General features: G+C 48.6%; 2 protein-coding genes across 3 annotated transcripts; both read left to right on the top strand.

Annotated features, from left to right (window-relative positions):
- Positions 1–11: 11 nt before the first annotated feature.
- Positions 12–2,740, top strand: LOC123725424 (cyclic nucleotide-gated cation channel beta-1). Of its 2 annotated transcripts, none has more exons than XM_045690799.1 (4): positions 12–243; positions 472–514; positions 1,163–1,281; positions 1,379–2,740. In XM_045690799.1, exons 2-4 carry the CDS (start codon positions 487–489, stop codon positions 2,738–2,740), a joined length of 1,509 nt encoding a protein of 502 aa, XP_045546755.1. In that variant the 5' UTR covers positions 12–243; positions 472–486. The 2 variants fall into 2 exon arrangements, with proteins under 2 accessions (XP_045546755.1, XP_045546756.1); XM_045690800.1 differs by having other exon boundaries at positions 18–243; positions 1,382–2,740.
- LOC106564285 (leucine-rich repeat extensin-like protein 5) lies at positions 2,565–18,389 on the top strand. Its single transcript, XM_045690801.1, has 4 exons — positions 2,565–3,225; positions 3,304–3,416; positions 7,319–7,405; positions 17,814–18,389. Exons 1-4 carry the CDS (start codon positions 2,749–2,751, stop codon positions 17,920–17,922), a joined length of 786 nt encoding a protein of 261 aa, XP_045546757.1. The 5' UTR covers positions 2,565–2,748; the 3' UTR covers positions 17,923–18,389.
- Positions 18,390–20,305: the final 1,916 nt, after the last annotated feature.

Raw genomic sequence — 20,305 nt, 5'->3', positions numbered from 1 at the left:
CGGCGTTTGAAGGACACGCCCAGAAATCGCTGAAAAATATTCAAACAAGTGTCTAGCTGTGAGGTCAGGTCGAAGATTTGTGTAAAAATCTCATATTCGTCACTGAACATTAGATGTGTTTTAATCTTAGCAAGCCAGTTGTGCTTGGTATGCACTGTAGCTATATGTTTCAGTGAGAGTGCCAAAAGTTTGATAGCTAGCTAGCAAGAGAGACCACTCACAATCCTTGATCTGCACTGCCAGGTAGGCTAGCTAGCTACAGTTGTGACCAGACCAAGAGCTTGAGGAGAAACTAAAATCTACCATCAAAATTCAAAAGTATTAGCTAGATAGATGTTATTGGCTAGTTGTCTTTGTTTTGAATGAGATGTTTTGCCAGTGTCATGATATCTGATATAATTGGCAAATCATTGGAGCTAACTTAGCCAACTGACACTTTGTCTCTGTTTTGGTTTTGCATGGCATTTGAAGAGCTATTTTGGGAGGATGACCAAAAAACGAAAGCAAACCACAAGTAAGGCTGAAATAGCCCCCATTAAATTCACATCAACTGTATATTGGGGCTTAAATGATCTCCAATGCTTTCATTGGTCGAAATCATTCATTCCTAAAGTGAATACCTGGACATAACTTTCATCCAACATAGTTGAATTTATTAGAGATTTTTATTTAACCAGGTAAGTCGACTGAGAACACATTCTCAGTTTCAGGGAAATAGTTACAGGGATGAATGAGCCAATTGGAAGCTAGGGATGGTTAGGTGACCATGATGGTATGAGGGCCAGATGGGGAATTTACCTCAGACACCTTTGTTAACACCTCTACTCTTACAATAAGTGCCATGGGATCTTTTAGTGACCACAGAGAGTCAGGACACCCATTTAACATCCCATCCAAAAGACAGCACCCTACACAGGGCAATGTCCCTAATCACTGCCCAATATTTTTTTAGACAAGAGGAAAGAGTGCCTCCTACTGGCCCTCCAACAGCATCTGGTCTCCCATCCAGGACCAAACCTGCTTAGCTTCAGAAGTAAGCTAGCAGTGGGATGCTAGCAAGATATTGAAAAACAAAGTTGAAGGTTGCCAGTCCACCTGTTTGCTAATGTATGTGTGAAAGAAAGGACATTTCCTTAGCATAACGTTGACATTTTCTCTCCAGGTTTCACACCTCCCCAGCCTAGCTCACTCAGATCAAGGAAGAGAAAGTGCTGGGATGAGTCAGAGGAGATCGCCCCCTCTGGAGAGGCAGTGGAAGCACAGCCCTCACACCTAGAACAGGTAGGCAACAGAAGTTCCATTTGCTGGTTGAGCGTTTGTCAGTTACAATTCAAATGTTGCTGTGTTCTAACTGATTCCTCCTCCTCTGCTTGTGCAGCAGGACACTGAGGGAAGAGTGTTAAACACCACCTCTCCTCCTAAAGATCCCCACCACCCTCTGACGGCCTGTACTACTCATCCATCTCAGCAGGCTAACAAAGCGGGAGATACCACTGCACCCAAGCAAGAGGGTGATCCAGTGGAGGAAAGTCCTGTTGTGACTGGCTTCGAGGGAGAACAGGCCATTGGAGGGGCTATGGAGCGGGCGGGCACAGAGGAGGCAGTTCCAACCAATCAGGATGGTGGAGATAGTCCACAGGAAGACCATAGTGTGGAGTCCTCCGTTAAAGAGGACGAGGATAGAGAAGAAGAAGACATCAAGACACAGAGTTTCCTCAGCTTCCCCCCACACCCACTGACTGCAGCACAGCCCCAGCCCACCCTGCCTCCTTCCAAGGAGGTCAACGTTGGGGACGGGGACAGTCAAACCGACAATGAAGAGGAGCAGTGTGGAGAGAAGAACCCGAAGCCCAAAATGGAGGAGCTCGACAGTGAACCGCAGGAGGCTATAGATGACAGAGGTGTTTGTCTGGGTGGTGGGAGGGAGGGGCCTCCAGTGGAGGAGGACAGGTCTGTGGAAGCACCAGTGAAGAAGAGGAGAAGGAGAATGGGGATGTGTGGTCTGGGAGAGAGGGAGAGGAGGAGAGGAAGAGAGGAGGAGCGGCAGAAGGAAAGAAAGAGTGTGACGGAAGGAGGGAGGGAGGGAGAAGAGATGGTTCTGGCGAGGAAAGCGGAGGAGGAGAAAGTGGAGAAAGAGAGAGAGGAGGACATCGAGCAGAGTGGTGATAGTGGTGGTGGTGATGCCAACCTGGTGGCTGTAGAGGGAACTGCAGCAACATCATCCTCTGATCCGTCCCTCCTTTCATCGATCCCTCCATCCGTTCCTCTGGGGAGTACCACTGAGCAGACGAAGAAAGAGAAAGAAGAGGAGGAGAAGTTAGATGAGGAGCAGCTTCAGTCAGTGGGAGAGGCAAGCCATGCAGGCCCCAGCGAAGTGGCTTATTCTGGGCCAGAGCAGGTCACAGGAGAGGGTCTCCGGACCGGCCTGGAGGTGGACGCACTGGGCAGTGAGCAGCCTGTGGTGTTGGGGGAAGAAGAGCTAGACACAGAGGGGGTTGTGGAGAAGAACCAGGAGGGGGCTGTGGGTCTAATGAGCCAGAGGAGAGCCCCCCTAGGGCCCCTACACCATCCTCCACCACCACCCCTTCCTCTATCCCTCTGGAGGCTGGGACAGAGAGGGAGCACCACGGAGAGGTTCAGAGCTCACCTACCCAGAGAGAGAAGGGGGCTGAAGATGGGGCAGGGGCTGGGACTGTGGCCAACCCCCGGGCACTCAGTCTGGCCCCGGTTGACAGAGTAGAGTCCACCATGCCTCCCCCCACAAAGCCAAGTCCTGGAAGGGTGGGGAACAACCATGCTGCAGTGACACCTGGTGGCTCGGAGGAGAACAACCAGGCTGCAGTGACACCTGGTGGCTCGGAGGAGAACAACCAGGCTGCAGTGACACCTGGTGGCTCGGAGGAGAACAACCAGGCTGCAGTGACACCTGGTGGCTCGGAGGAGAACAACCAGGCTGCAGTGACACCTGGTGGCTCGGAGGAGAACAACCAGGCTGCAGTGACACCTGGTGGCTCGGAGGAGAACAACCAGGCTGCAATGACACCTGGTGGCTCGGAGGAGAACAACCAGGCTGCAGTGACACCTGGTGGCTCGGAGGAGAACAACCAGGCTGCAGTGACACCTGGTGGCTCGGAGGAGAACAACCAGGCTGCAATGACACCTGGTGGCTCGGAGGAGAACAACCAGGCTGCATTGACACCTGGTGGCTCGGAGGAGAACAACCATGTGAGTGTTTTTGTTGACGTCTTTGTTTGTTACTTTGTTTGTTTGTTTGTTTGAGTCCTGATTGTTTGTGTATTTTAGTCCACCACCCCAGACCTGACCAGAGCCGATGATGATGCTACTGTCATTGACCCGTTTGGAGCGCTGGCTCTGAACTATGTGTCTGACTCTCAACTCAACACCATCACTCTGACGTGAGAGAGGGGGGAGGAAGGAGGGGGGGGTATAGGAGGTAGATGCAGGCATGAGGGGAGGAGAGAAGTGCTGTTATGCAGATGAGGGGGCAGGTAGATAAGGAAATGAGAAAGGAAGAGTGAGAAAGAGAGGGACGAGAAGGAGGGATGATAAAGGAAGAGTGGGAGAGAGATGAGAGTAGATGAGCGATATCTCTATCTCTCCTCCATCTTTACCTCTGGGTCTGGAGACAGAGATGAGAGTAGATGAGGGATATCTCCATCTCCTCCATCTTTACCTCTGGGTCTGGAGACAGAGATGAGAGTAGATGAGGGATATCTCCATCTCCTCCATCTTTACCTCTGGGTCTGGAGACAGAGATGAGAGTAGATGAGGGATATCTCCATCTCCTCCATCTTTACCTCTGGGTCTGGAGACAGAGATGAGAGTAGATGAAGGGATATCTCCATCTCTCCTCCATTTTTACCTCTGGGTCTGGAGACAGAGATGAGAGTAGATGAAGGGATATCTCCATCTCTCCTCCATCTTTACCTCTGGGTCTGGAGACAGAGATGAGAGTAGATGAGGGATATCTCCATCTCCTCCATCTTTACCTCTGGGTCTGGAGACAGAGATGAGAGTAGATGAAGGGATATCTCTATCTCTCCTCCATCTTTACCTCTGGGTCTGGAGACAGACAGTAGTTGTGTTTTCTCACCGTTCTAAACTAACATCAGAGAAGTGACCCTGCCGGGTCACTGCTTCTACATCATCTGCTGGAGGCCTCTCAAATGGCACACTATTCCCTACATAGTGCACTACTTTAGACCAGGGCCCATAGTCAAAATTAGTGCACTATAAAGGGAAAAGGGTGCCATTTGGGACATATAGTGAGCTCCAAAAGTATTATTATTTCTGTCTCTGTACTCTAGCACTTTGGGAGGTTGACATTTTTGGGGGGGTTATGATATTTGTGCGTCTGTACATTTCTTGATGTAGTCATTGCGTGCTATGAATATGGGACCAAATACTTCACTTTTTACTACTTTAGTACAGGCACTGCATTACCAAAAGTATGTGGACACTTGCTCGTCAAACATCTCATTCCACATTCATGGACATTAATATGGAGTTGGTCCCCCCTTTGCTGCTATAACAGCCTCCTCTCTTCTGGGAAGGATTTCCACTAGATGTTGGAACATTGCTACAGGGATTTGCTTCCATTCAGCAACAAGGGCATTAGTGAGGTTGGGCACTGATGTTGGGCGATTAGGCCTGGCTCGCAGTCGGCGTTCCAATTCATCCCAAAGGTGTTCGATGGGGTTGAGGTCAGGGCTCTGTGCAGGCTAGTCAAGTTCTTCCACACCGATCTCGGCAAACCATTTCTGTAGCCGAATCCACTAATCTGAAGGGGTGTCCAGATACTTTTGTATATGTAGTGTATATAAGTGAATTTGGCCCAATACTTTTGTTCCCCTAAAATGGGGGGACTGTGTAGAAAAAGTGCTGTAATTTATAAACAGTTCACCTGATATGTATGAAAATACCCTAAAATTAAAGCTGACCGTCTGCACTTTAACCTCATAGTCATTGTATCATATCAAATCCCAAAGTGCTGGAGTACAGAGCCAAAAATTGTCACTGTCAGCAGATGAAAGAGATGTAATGATAAACCAATCAGATAGCTAGAAAAAAAGTGTTTGCCAAAGGTGAACAGTTGTGAACGATTGTCTTGAGCACAATTCATTGTTTCTATCAATAACAGGGGCTCCCAAACTTTTCTGTTCCGGGGAGCAAATCAGTCAAAAGCTTTTGAGGACCATCTTTCACAGAGTCGCATTTTTTTTAACATAAACTATCTTGGCTGTCAAATGTAGTACATTTTAGCAGTGAACGTAATAAATGAAAGGCCTATTATAAACTATTAGCATTGTGAAAAGTCATGTAACATGGCTTATAACACCATTAGTAACCTCAACTGTTATTATTTTTGGAAGATTGTTTTTTTTTTATCCCCCCAAACATTGGGGACCACCTGCAGTACCCACGATAACCACTGATCTAGATATTTCATCTTGTTTCAGTAACATTACTGGTCAGTTACAGTTGAAGTGGGAAGTTTACATACACTTAGATTGGAGTCATTAAAACTTGTTTTTCAACCACTCCACAAATTTCTTGTTAACAAATGATAGTTTTGGCATGTCGGTTAGGACATCTACTTTGTACATGACACAAGTCATTTTTCCAACAATTGTTTACAGACAGATTATTTAACTTATAATTCACTGTATCACAATTCCAGTGGGTCAGAAGTTTACATACACTAAGTTGACTGTGCCTTTAAACAGCTTGGAAAATTCCAGAAAATGATGTCATGGCTTTAGAAGCTTCTGATAGGCTAATTGACATCATTTGAGTCAATTGGAGGTGTACCTCTGGATGTATTTCAAGGCCTACCCTCAAACTCAGTGCCTCTTTGCTTGACATCATGGGAAAATCAAAGGAAATCAGCCAAGACCTCAGAAAGAAAATTGTAGACCTCCACAAGCCTGGTTCATCCAGGCTTGCAATTTCCAAACGCCTGAAGGTACCACGTTCATCTGTACAAACAATAGTACGCAAGTATAAACACCATGGGACCACGCAGCCGTCATACCGCTCAGGAAGGAGACGCGTTCTGTCTCCTAGAGATGAATGTACTTTGGTGAGAAAAGTGCAAATCAATCCCAGAACAACAGCAAAGGACCTTGTGAAGATGCTGGAGGAAACAGGCACAAAAGTATCTATATCCACAGTAAAACGAGTCCTATATCGACATAACCTGAAAGGCCGCTCAGCAAGGAAGAAGCCACGGCTCCAAAACCACCATAAAAAAAGCCAGACTACGGTTTGCCACTGTACATGGGGACAAAGATCGTACTTTTTGGAGAAATGCCCTCTGGTCTGATTAAACAAAAATGGAACTGTTTGGCCATAATGACCATCATTATGTTTGGAGGAAAAATGGGGAGGCTTGCAAGCCAAAGAACACCATCCCAACCGTGAAGCATGGGGGTGGCAGCGTCATGTTGTGGGGGTGCTTTGCTGCAGGAGGGACTGGTGCATTTCACAAAATAGATGGCTTCATGAGGAAGGGAAATTATCTGGATATATTGAAGCAACATCTCAAGACATCAGTCAGGAAGTTAAAGCTTGGTCACAAATGGGTCTTCCAAATGGACAATGACCCCAAGCATACTTCCAAAGTTGTGGCAAAATGGATTAAGGACAACAAAGTCAAGGTATTGGCGTGGCCGTCAAAGAGCCCTGACCTCAATCCCATAGAAAATTTGTGGGCAGAACTGAAAAAGTGTGTGCGAGCAAGGAGGCCTACAAACCTGACTCAGTTACACCAGCTCTGTCAGGAGGAATGGGCCAAAATTCACCCAATTTATTGTGGGAAGCTTGTGGAAGGCTACCCGAAACGTTTGACCAAAGTTAAACAATTTAAAGGCAATGCTACCAAATACTAATTGAATGTATGTAAACTTCTGACCCACTGGGAATGTGATGAAAGAAATTAAAGCTGAAATAAATCATTCTCTCTACTATTATTCTGACATTTCACATTCTTAAAATAAAGTGGTGATCCTAACTAACCTAAGACAGGGAATTTTTACTAGGATTAAATGTCAGGAATTGTGAAAAACAGAGTTTACATGTATTTGGCTAAGGTGTACTGTATATAAACTTCCGACTTCAACTGTACATTTATCCATCTTCCTAGAACCAGTACACTATTTCAGAAGTTTGTATTCGCTTGTTGTAAAGCCTACGATGAACCATTATTCCCCATATAGCGCACATGTGGCCCTGGTCAAATGTAGTGCATTATATAGGGAATGGTGCCATTCTCCGTCTCTCTCTTCCCCTTAACTAGTGAGAAAGACGAAGAGGAGAAAGAGGAAGGGCATGAAGACGCTACAGAACTGGTCTGTGGCCTAATCAGAGAACTCTCCTACCTAAAGTGAGTCTTCCTCTCTTTTCCCTCCTCTCCCTCTGTCCTTCTACTTCTTCACCACTTTCTCCTAGTGATGACCTTTGACCTAATGAACTTTAGAAGTCAGTCTGATCCGCCCCACAGATCTCTGATCTCCGATTGGCTAGATGGCTGTCTGCTCAGATGGACACATAGATTAGGATCTCTCCTCAGTTAACACAGGAGAGGAGGAGAACAGGGGATGAGGTTCTAGACACTGCTGTTAGCTGTACCACGTGTTCCTCTCCCTCCTTCTTCATTGCTGTTAGCTGTACCACGTGTTCCTCTCCCTCCTCCTTCACTACTGTTAGCTGTACCACGTGTTCCTCTCCCTCCTTCACTGCTGTTAGCTGTACCACATGTTCCTCTCCCTCCTTCACTACTGTTAGCTGTACCACGTGTCCCTCTCCCTCCTTCTTCACTACTGTTAGCTGTACCACGTGTTCCTCTCCCTCCTCCTTCACTGCTGTTAGCTGTACCACGTGTGCCTCTCCCTCCTCCTTCACTACTGTTAGCTGTACCACGTGTGCCTCTCCCTCCTTCACTGCTGTTAGCTGTACCACGTGATCCTCTCCCTCCTCCTTCACTGCTGTTAGCGGTACCATGTGTCCCTCTCCCTCCTTCTTCACTACTGTTAGATGTACCACGTGTTACTCTCCCTCCTCCTTCAGTACTGTTAGCTGTACCACGTGTTCCTCTCCCTCCTCCTTCACTACTGTTAGCTGTACGACGTGTTCCTCTCTTTCCTTCACTGCTGTTAGCTGTACCATGTGTTCCTCTCCCTCCTCCTTCACTACTGTTAGCTGTACCACGTGTCCCCCTCCCTCCTCCTTCACTGCTGTTAGCGGTACCATGTGTCCCTCTCCCTCCTTCTTCACTACTGTTAGATGTACCACGTGTTCCTCTCCCTCCTCCTTCAGTACTGTTAGCTGTACCACGTGTTCCTCTCCCTCCTCCTTCACTACTGTTAGCTGTACCACGTGTTCCTCTCCCTCCTTCACTGCTGTTAGCTGTACCATGTGTCCTCTCCCTCCTTCTTCACTACTGTTAGCTGTACCACGTGTCCCTCTCCCTCCTCCTTCACTACTGTTAGCTGTACCACGTGTTCCTCCCACTCCTCCTTCACTACTGTTAGCTGTACCACGTGTTCCTCTCCCTCCTTCTTCATTGCTGTTAGCTGTACCACGTGTTCCTCTCCCTCCTCCTTCACTACTGTTAGCTGTACCACGTGTCCCTCTCCCTCCTCCTTCACTGCTGTTAGGTGTACCACATGTTCCTCTCCCTCCTTCAGTACTGTTAGGTGTACCACGTGATCCTCTCCCTCCTTCTTCACTACTGTTAGCTGTACCACGTGTTCCTCTCCCTCCTTCACTACTGTTAGCTGTACCACGTGTGCCTCTCCCTCCTTGTTCACTACTGTTAGCTGTACCATGTGTTCCTCTCCCTCCTCCTTCACTGCTGTTAGCTGTACCACGTGTTCCTCTCCCTCCTCCTTCACTACTGTTAGCTGTACCATGTGTGCCTCTCCCTCCTTCACTGCTGTTAGCTGTACCACGTCTACCTCTCCCTCCTTCTTCACTGCTGTTAGCTGTACCACGTGTCCCTCTCCCTCCTCCTTCACTGCTGTTAGCGGTACCATGTGTCCCTCTCCCTCCTTCTTCACTACTGTTAGATGTACCACGTGTTCCTCTCCCTCCTCCTTCAGTACTGTTAGCTGTACCACGTGTGCCTCTCCCTCCTCCTTCACTACTGTTAGCTGTACGACGTGTTCCTCTCCCTCCTTCACTGCTGTTAGCTGTACCATGTGTTCCTCTCCCTCCTTCTTCACTACTGTTAGCTGTACCACGTGTCTCTCTCCCTCATTCTTCACTACTGTTAGCTGTACCACGTGTTCCTCTCCCTCCTCCTTCACTGCTGTTAGCGGTACCATGTGTCCCTCTCCCTCCTTCTTCACTACTGTTAGATGTACCACGTGTTCCTCTCCCTCCTCCTTCAGTACTGTTAGCTGTACCACGTGTCCCTCTCCCTCCTCCTTCACTACTGTTAGCTGTACGACGTGTTCCTCTCCCTCCTTCACTGCTGTTAGCTGTACCATGTGTTCCTCTCCCTCCTTCTTCACTACTGTTAGCTGTACCACGTGTCCCTCTCCCTCCTTCTTCACTACTGTTAGCTGTACCACGTTTTCCTCTCCCTCCTCCTTCACTACTGTTAGCTGTACCACGTGTTCCTCTCCCTCCTTCACTACTGTTAGCTGTACCACGTGTTCCTCTCCCTCCTTCACTGCTGTTAGCTGTACCATGTGTTCCTCTCCCTCCTTCTTCACTACTGTTAGCTGTACAACGTGTTCCTCTCCCTCCTTCTTCACTACTGTTAGCTGTACGACGTGTTCCTCTCTTTCCTTCACTGCTGTTAGCTGTACCATGTGTTCCTCTCCCTCCTCCTTCACTACTGTTAGCTGTACCACGTGTCCCTCTCCCTCCTCCTTCACTGCTGTTAGCGGTACCATGTGTCCCTCTCCCTCCTTCTTCACTACTGTTAGATGTACCACGTGTTCCTCTCCCTCCTCCTTCAGTACTGTTAGCTGTACCACGTGTTCCTCTCCCTCCTCCTTCACTACTGTTAGCTGTACCACGGTTTTCCTACACGTGTTCCTCTCCCTACTTCACTGCTGTTAGCTGTACCACGTGTTCCTCTCCCTCCTCCTTCACTGCTGTTAGCTGTACCACGTGTCCCTCTCCCTCCTCCTTCACTACTGTTAGCTGTACCACGTGTTCCTCCCACTCCTCCTTCACTACTGTTAGCTGTACCACGTGTTCCTCTCCCTCCTTCTTCATTGCTGTTAGCTGTACCACGTGTGCCTCTCCCTCCTCCTTCACTACTGTTAGCTGTACCACGTGTCCCTCTCCCTCCTTCACTGCTGTTAGGTGTACCACATGTTCCTCTCCCTCCTTCACTACTGTTAGCTGTACCACGTGTGCCTCTCCCTCCTTCTTCACTACTGTTAGCTGTACCACGTGTCCCTCTCCCTCCTTCACTACTGTTAGCTGTACCACGTGTGCCTCTCCCTCCTTCTTCACTACTGTTAGCTGTACCATGTGTTCCTCTCCCTCCTCCTTCACTGCTGTTAGCTGTACCACGTGTTCCTCTCCCTCCTCCTTCACTACTGTTAGCTGTACCATGTGTGCCTCTCCCTCCTTCACTGCTGTTAGCTGTACCACGTCTACCTCTCCCTCCTTCTTCACTGCTGTTAGCTGTACCACGTGTCCCTCTCCCTCCTCCTTCACTGCTGTTAGCGGTACCATGTGTCCCTCTCCCTCCTTCTTCACTACTGTTAGATGTACCACGTGTTCCTCTCCCTCCTCCTTCAGTACTGTTAGCTGTACCACGTGTGCCTCTCCCTCCTCCTTCACTACTGTTAGCTGTACGACGTGTTCCTCTCCCTCCTTCTTCACTACTGTTAGCTGTACCATGTGTTCCTCTCCCTCCTTCTTCACTACTGTTAGCTGTACCACGTGTGCCTCTCCCTCCTCCTTCACTGCTATTAGCTGTACCACGTGTTCCTCTCCCTCCTTCTTCACTACTGTTAGCTGTACCACGTGTTCCTCTCCCTCCTCCTTCAGTACTGTTAGCTGTACCACGTGATCCTCTCCCTCCTTTACTGCTGTTTGCTGTACCACGTGTGCCTCTCCCTCCTTCTTCACTGCTGTTAGCTGTACCATGTGTTCCTCTCCCTCCTCCTTCACTGCTGTTAGCGGTACCATGTGTACCTCTCCCTCCTTCTTCACTACTGTTAGCTGTACCACGTGTTCCTCTCCCTCCTTCACTGCTGTTAGCTGTACCACATGTGCCTCTCCCTCCTCCTTCACTGCTGTTAGCTGTACCACGTGTTGCTCTCCCTCCTTCTTCACTACTGTTAGCTGTACCACGTGTTCCTCTCCCTCCTCCTTCAGTACTGTTAGCTGTACCACGTGACCCTCTCCCTCCTTTACTGCTGTTAGCTGTACCACGTGGTCCTCTCCCTCCTTCTTCACTGCTGTTAGCTGTACCATGTGTTCCTCTCCCTCCTCCTTCACTGCTGTTAGCGGTACCATGTGTTCCTCTCCCTCCTTCTTCACTACTGTTAGCTGTACCAAGTGTTCCTCTCCCTCCTTCACTGCTGTTAGCTGTACCACGTGTGCCTCTCCCTCCTCCTTCACTGCTGTTAGCTGTACCACGTGTTCCTCTCCCTCCTTCACTGCTGTTTGCTGTACCACGTGTACCTCTCCCTCCTTCACTGCTGTTAGCTGTACCACGTGTTCCTCTCCCTCCTTCACTGCTGTTAGCTGTACCACGTGTGCCTCTCCCTCCTTCTTCACTGCTGTTAGCTGTACCACGTGTTCCTCTCCCTCCTCCTTCACTGCTGTTAGCGGTACCATGTGTCCCTCTCCCTCCTTCTTCACTACTGTTAGCTGTACCACGTGTGCCTCTCCCTCCTCCTTCACTGCTGTTAGCTGTACCACGTGTTCCTCTCCCTCCTTCTTCACTACTGTTAGCTGTACCACGTGTTCCTCTCCCTCCTCCTTCAGTACTGTTAGGTGTACCACGTGATCCTCTCCCTCCTTTACTGCTGTTTGCTGTACCACGTGTGCCTCTCCCTCCTTCTTCACTGCTGTTAGCTGTACCATGTGTTCCTCTCCCTCCTCCTTCACTGCTGTTAGCGGTACCATGTGTACCTCTCCCTCCTTCTTCACTACTGTTAGCTGTACCACGTGTTCCTCTCCCTCCTTCACTGCTGTTAGCTGTACCACGTGTTCCTCTCCCTCCTCCTTCACTGCTGTTAGCTGTACCACGTGTTCCTCTCCCTCCTTCTTCACTACTGTTAGCTGTACCACGTGTTCCTCTCCCTCCTCCTTCAGTACTGTTAGCTGTACCACGTGACCCTCTCCCTCCTTTACTGCTGTTTGCTGTACCACGTATGCTTCTCCCTCCTCCTTCACTGCTGTTAGCTGTACCACGTGATCCTCTCCCTCCTTCACTGCTGTTTGCTGTACCACGTGTTCCTCTCCCTCCTTCACTGCTGTTAGCTGTACCATGTGTTCCTCTCCCTCCTTCTTCACTGCTGTTAGCTGTACCATGTGTTCCTCTCCCTCCTCCTTCACTGCTGTTAGCGGTACCATGTGTTCCTCTCCCTCCTTCTTCACTACTGTTAGCTGTACCACGTGTTCCTCTCCCTCCTTCACTGCTGTTAGCTGTACCACGTGTGCCTCTCCCTCCTCCTTCACTGCTGTTAGCTGTACCACGTGTTCCTCTCCCTCCTTCACTGCTGTTTGCTGTACCACGTGTTCCTCTCCCTCCTTCACTGCTGTTAGCTGTACCACGTGTTCCTCTCCCTCCTCCTTCACTGCTGTTAGCTGTACCACGTGTGCCTCTCCCTCCTTCTTCACTGCTGTTAGCTGTACCACGTGTTCCTCTCCCTCCTTCTTCACTGCTGTTAGCGGTACCATGTGTCCCTCTCCCTCCTTCTTCACTACTGTTAGCTGTACCACATGTTCCTCTCCCTTCTTCTTCACTACTGTTAGCTGTACCACGTGTTCCTCTCCCTCATTCTTCACTACTGTTAGCTGTACCACGTGTCCCTCTCCCTCCTCCTTCACTACTGTTAGCTGTACCACGTGTTTCTCCCTCCTCCTTCACTACTGTTAGCTGTACCACGTGTTCCTCTCCCTCCTTCTTCACTACTGTTAGCTGTACCACGTGTACCTCTCCCTCCTTAACTACTGTTAGCTGTACCATGTGTGCCTCTCCCTCCTTCACTGCTGTTAGCTGTACCACATGTTCCTCTCCCTCCTTCTTCACTGCTGTTAGCTGTACCACGTGTGCCTCTCCCACCTCCTTCAGTACTGTTAGCTGTACCACGTGTTCCTCTCCCTCCTCCTTCACTGCTGTTAGCTGTACCACGTTTTCTCTCCCTCCTTCTTCACTACTGTTAGCTGTACTACTTGTGCCTCTCCCTCCTTCACTGCTGTTAGCTGTACCACGTGTTCCTCTCCCTCCTTCACTGCTGTTAGCTGTACCATGTGTTCCTCTCCCTCCTTCTTCACTACTGTTAGCTGTACCACGTGTTCCTCTCCTTCCTCCTTCACTACTGTTAGCTGTACCACGTGTTCCTCTCCCTCCTTCTTCACTGCTGTTAGCTGTACCACGTGTTCCTCTCCCTCCTCCTTCACTACTGTTAGCTGTACCACGTGTTTGTCTCCCTCCTCCTTCACTACTGTTAGCTGTACCACGTGTTCCTCTCCTTCCTCCTTCACTACTGTTAGCTGTACCACGTGTTCCTCTCCCTCCTTCACTGCTGTTAGCTGTACCACATGTACCTCTCCCTCCTTCACTACTGTTAGCTGTACCACGTGTCCCTCTCCCTCCTTCTTCACTACTGTTAGCTGTACCACGTATTCCTCTCCCTCCTTCACTACTGTTAGCTGTACCACGTGTGCCTCCCCCTCCTTCTTCACTACTGTTAGCTGTACCACGTGTTCCTCTCCCTCCTCCTTCACTACTGTTAGCTGTACCACGTGTTCCTCTCCCTCCTCCTTCACTGCTGTTAGCTGTACCATGTGTACCTCTCCCTCCTTCTTCACTACTGTTAGCTGTACCACGTGTACCTCTCCCTCCTTCTTCACTACTGTTAGCTGTACCACGTGTTCCTCTCCCTCCTCCTTCACTGCTGTTAGCTGTACCACATGTTCCTCTCCCTCCTTCTTCACTACTGTTAGCTGTACCACGTGTTCCTCTCCCTACTTCACTGCTGTTAGCTGTACCACGTGTTCCTCTCCCTCCTCCTTCACTGCTGTTAGCTGTACCACGTTGCCCTCTCCCTCCTTCACTGCTGTTTGCTGTACCACGTGTGCCTCTCCCTCCTTCACTGCTGTTAGCTGTACCACGTGTTCCTCTCCCTCCTTCACTGCTGTTAGCTGTACCATGTGTGCCTCTCCCTCCTTCACTGCTGTTAGCTGTACCACATGTTCCTCTCCCTCCTTCTTCACTGCTGTTAGCTGTACCACGTGTTCCTCTCCCACCTCCTTCAGTACTGTTAGCTGTACCACGTGTTCCTCTCCCTCCTCCTTCACTGCTGTTAGCTGTACCACGTTTTCCTCTCCCTCCTTCTTCACTACTGTTAGCTGTACTACTTGTGCCTCTCCCTCCTTCACTGCTGTTAGCTGTACCACGTGTTCCTCTCCCTCCTTCACTGCTGTTAGCTGTACCATGTGTTCCTCTCCCTCCTTCTTCACTACTGTTAGCTGTACCACGTGTTCCTCTCCTTCCTCCTTCACTACTGTTAGCTGTACCACGTGTTCCTCTCCCTCCTTCTTCACTGCTGTTAGCTGTACCACGTGTTCCTCTCCCTCCTCCTTCACTACTGTTAGCTGTACCACGTGTTTGTCTCCCTCCTCCTTCACTACTGTTAGCTGTACCACGTGTTCCTCTCCCTCCTCCTTCACTACTGTTAGCTGTACCACGTGTTCCTCTCCCTCCTTCACTGCTGTTAGCTGTACCACATGTACCTCTCCCTCCTTCACTACTGTTAGCTGTACCACGTGTCCCTCTCCCTCCTTCTTCACTACTGTTAGCTGTACCACGTATTCCTCTCCCTCCTTCACTACTGTTAGCTGTACCACGTGTGCCTCCCCCTCCTTCTTCACTACTGTTAGCTGTACCACGTGTTCCTCTCCCTCCTCCTTCACTACTGTTAGCTGTACCACGTGTCCCTCTCCCTCCTCCTTCACTGCTGTTAGCTGTACCATGTGTACCTCTCCCTCCTTCTTCACTACTGTTAGCTGTACCACGTGTACCTCTCCCTCCTTCTTCACTACTGTTAGCTGTACCACGTGTTCCTCTCCCTCCTCCTTCACTGCTGTTAGCTGTACCACATGTTCCTCTCCCTCCTTCTTCACTACTGTTAGCTGTACCACGTGTTCCTCTCCCTACTTCACTGCTGTTAGCTGTACCACGTGTTCCTCTCCCTCCTCCTTCACTGCTGTTAGCTGTACCACGTTGCCCTCTCCCTCCTTCACTGCTGTTTGCTGTACCACGTGTGCCTCTCCCTCCTTCACTGCTGTTAGCTGTACCACGTGTTCCTCTCCCTCCTTCACTGCTGTTAGCTGTACCACGTGTTCCTCTCCCTCCTTCACTGCTGTTAGCTGTACCACGTGTGCCTCTCCCTCCTTCTTCACTGCTGTTAGCTGTACCACGTGTTCCTCTCCCTCCTCCTTCACTGCTGTTAGCGGTACCATGTGTCCCTCTCCCTCCTCCTTCACTACTGTTAGATGTACCACGTGTTCCTCTCCCTTCTCCTTCAGTACTGTTAGCTGTACCACGTCTACCTCTCCCTCCTCCTTCACTACTGTTAGCTGTACCACGTGTTCCTCTCCCTCCTTCACTGCTGTTAGCTGTACCACATGTTCCTCTCCCTCCTTCTTCACTACTGTTAGCTGTACCACGTGTACCTCTCCCTTCTTCTTCACTACTGTTAGCTGTACCACGTGTTCCTCTCCCTCCTTCACTACTGTTAGCTGTACCACGTGTTCCTCTCCCTCCTCCTTCACTACTGTTAGCTGTACCACGTGTTTGTCTCCCTCCTCCTTCAATACTGTTAGCTGTACCACGTGTACCTCTCCCTCCTTCTTCACTACTGTTAGCTGTACCACGTGTCCCTCTCCCTTCTTCTTCACTGCTGTTAGCTGTACCACGTGTGCCTCTCCCTCCTTCACTGCTGTTAGCTGTACCACGTGTTCCTCTCCCTCCTTCACTGCTGTTAGCTGTACCACATGTACCTCTCCCTCCTTCTTCACTACTGTTAGCTGTACCACGTGTCCCTCTCCCTCCTTCTTCACTACTGTTAGCTGTACCACGTGTTCCTCTCCCTCCTCCTTCACTACTGTTAGCTGTACCACGTGTTCCTCTCCCTCCTTCACTACTGTTAGCTGTACCACGTGTTCCTCTCCCTCCTTCTTCACTGCTGTTAGCTGTACCACGTGTCCTCTCCCTCCTTCTTCACTGCTGTTAGCTGTACCACGTGTCCTCTCCCTCCTTCTTCACTACTGTTAGCTGTACCACGTGTGCCTCTCCCTCCTCCTTCACTACTGTTAGCTGTACCACGTGTTCCTCTCCCTCCTCCTTCACTACTGTTAGCTGTACCATGTGTACCTCTCCCTCCTTCACTACTGTTAGCTGTACCATGTGTACCTCTCCCTCCTTCACTACTGTTAGCTGTACCACGTGTCCTCTCCCTCCTTCTTCACTGCTGTTAGCTGTACCACGTGTCCTCTCCCTCCTTCTTCACTACTGTTAGCTGTACCACGTGTGCCTCTCCCTCCTCCTTCACTACTGTTAGCTGTACCACGTGTTCCTCTCCCTCCTCCTTCACTACTGTTAGCTGTACCATGTGTACCTCTCCCTCCTTCACTACTGTTAGCTGTACCATGTGTTCCTCTCCCTCCTTCACTACTGTTAGCTGTACCACGTGTGCCTCTCCCTCCTTCTTCACTACTGTTAGCTGTACCATGTGTACCTCTCCCTCCTTCACTACTGTTAGCTGTACCATGTGTCCTCTCCATCCTCCTTCACTACTGTTAGCTGTACCATGTGTTCCTCTCCCTCCTTCACTACTGTTAGCTGTACCATGTGTCCTCTCCATCCTCCTTCACTACTGTTAGCTGTACCATGTGTGCCTCTCCCTCCTCCTTCACTACTGTTAGCTGTACCATGTGTTCCTCTCCCTCCTTCACTACTGTTAGCTGTACCATGTGTTCCTCTCCCTTCTCTTTAAGTTCTCACCTCAGTCCGTAGAGCAGCCAGCTCTCTCAGACGTCCGTACATCTCCACCTCCGGGTCTTGTTGGGGGAGTGTTGTTGTGCTGGTCTGTTTTGTGGGTTTGTTCTGTCTGGATTGTGTGGACTAGCTCTCTGAGCTCCACCATGTCTCTCTTCAGCTCTGTGAATTCATCCCTCTCAATGATGGAGGAGCAGTGCAGTTGTGGGACCTGGGTGTGTTCAGTGCTGGGGGGGGGGGACTATCCTCGTCTGCAGGACAGTTTGAAGAGGTGTGTTCAGACTGACTCAGGATGGGGGAGTCGTCACGAAGAGAGATCTTGCTATGCTCTCTCTTTGATCTCAATTCAATTTCAATTCAATTCAAAGGGCATTATTGGCATAGGAAACACATGTTTACATTGCCTAAAGCAATCTCACACCTCTCTCAAGATCAAACCAACTACATTTGCATGACAGTGGTGATCAGATGTTTTGTAAGTAGTAGTAAAAACAGACAAATAGCAAGTGAAAATAATATCGCTCTCTCCCAATGCATCTCTTCCTCCCTCCATCTCTATCTCTCCCTCCTTCATCCCTTTCTCTTTCAGTCGGGTAGTGATGGCTACCCATCGGGAGCTAGAGTCTCTTCGCCGTGGCAACAAGACAGCGAGGCCTCCCCCACGCCGCGTCTTCCCCCCACGACGCTCTGAGATCTAGAGTGCCTTCCAAATAGCACCCTATTCCCTATATAGTGCCCTACTTTTGACCTGGGCCCATAGATACTATAGGGAATAAGCCTCTGGTCAACAGTAGTACACTATATAGGGAACAAGGTGCCAATTGGGACCTACAGCGAACCATCATCCCAACGCCCCCAAAGGCTCATGGGTAACAGTCTTCACATAGCGGAGGCTCACTTGAAAGTTGATTTGTATTTATGTTTTGACTTGAAAACTCAAGATCAGTTTGAGAACAATGATCCAAAGTATCAACCCAGATTAGAACTGAATGTTTGTCAAGTTATATGGACACAACATTATAATCATAATGCTGGTCTATAATACCATTTAAGGGTTCTTTTCTTCTCCTCTGTCTTTCCTAATGCTGAGGACATCAGTTAGGAACAGTATGTAGTTACTGTGTTTTGTAGAATGTGTTATTGAATAAATCATTACTAAGGTGAATCTTTGGTTATTGTACATCTCCTCATGTCAGTCGTGGCTCTATGAAACATGTTGCTTTTATAACTAACCAGTCTGAAAAGATTTGCAACATAAAGATCACCTTTACCACTAAGATTTAAAGTCCACCTGTAGACAATGCCCTATATAGTGTACTACTTTAGACCACAGCCCTATATAGTGCACTACTTTAGACCACAGCCCTATATAGTGCACTACTTTAGACCACAGCCCTATATAGTGCACTACTTTAGACCACAGCCCTATATAGTGTACTACTTTAGACCACAGACCTATATAGTGTACTACTTTAGACCACAGCCCTATATAGTGCACTACTTTAGACCACAGCCCTATATAGTGCACTACTTTAGACCACAGCCCTATATAGTGCACTACTTTAGACCATAGCCCTATATAGTGTACTACTTTAGACCACAGCCCTATATAGTGCACTACTTTAGACCACAGCCCTATATAGTGCACTACTTTAGACCACAGCCCTATATAGTGCACTACTTTAGACCACAGCCCTATATAGTGTACTACTTTAGACCACAGGCCTATATAGTGCACTACTTTAGACCACAGCCCTATATAGTGCACTACTTTAGACCACAGCCCTATATAGTGCACTACTTTAGACCACAGCCCTATATAGTGCACTACTTTAGACCACAGCCCTATATAGTGCACTACTTTAGACCACAGCCCTATATAGTGCACTACTTTAGACCACAGCCCTATATAGTGCACTACTTTAGACCACAGCCCTATATAGTGCACTACTTTAGACCACAGCCCTATATAGTGCACTACTTTAGACCACAGCCCTATATAGTGCACTACTTTAGACCACAGACCTATATAATGCACTACTTTATACCACAGCCCTATATAGTGCACTACTTTAGACCACAGCCCTATATAGTGCACTACTTTATACCACAGCCCTATATAGTGCACTACCTTAGACCACAGACCTATATAGTGTACTACTTTTTACCACAGCCCTATATAGTGCACTACTTTAGACCACAGCCCTATATAGTGTACTACTTTTTACCACAGCCCTATATAGTGCACTACTTTAGACCACAGCCCTATATAGTGTACTACTTTTTACCACAGCCCTATATAGTGCACTACTTTAGACCACAGGCCTATATAGTGCACTACTTTAGACCACAGGCCTATATAGTGCACTACTTTAGACCACAGACCTATATAGTGTACTACTTTTTACCACAGCCCTATATAGTGCACTACTTTAGACCACAGCCCTATATAGTGTACTACTTTTTACCACAGCCCTATATAGTGCACTACTTTAGACCACAGCCCTATATAGTGTACTACTTTAGACCACAGCTCTATATAGTGTACTACTTTAGACCACAGACCTATATAGTGTACTACTTTAGACCACAGCCCTATATAGTGCACTACTTTAGACCACAGACCTATATAGTGTACTACTTTTTACCACAGCCCTATATAGTGCACTACTTTAGACCACAGCCCTATATAGTGTACTACTTTTTACCACAGCCCTATATAGTGCACTACTTTAGACCACAGCCCTATATAGTGTACTACTTTAGACCACAGCTCTATATAGTGTACTACTTTAGACCACAGACCTATATAGTGTACTACTTTTTACCACAGCCCTATATAGTACACTACTTTAGACCACAGGCCTATATAGTGCAAGACATTCCTTCTCTTCTCTGCACTACTTTTGACCACAACCCTATATAGTGCACTACTTTAGAACACAGGCCTATATAGTGCACTACTTTAGACCACAGCCCTATAAAGTACACTACTTTTGACCACAGTCCTATGGCCCCTGATCAAAAGTAGGGCACTATTTAGGAAATACAATGCCATTTGGGACACAAACATGATGTGCA

This window comes from Salmo salar, chromosome ssa12 (assembly GCF_905237065.1).
Source record: "Salmo salar chromosome ssa12, Ssal_v3.1, whole genome shotgun sequence".
NCBI lineage: Eukaryota > Metazoa > Chordata > Actinopteri > Salmoniformes > Salmonidae > Salmo > Salmo salar.
Note: the sequence above shows the minus strand (reverse complement) of the source record. Positions and strands in the feature narration are given on the sequence as shown.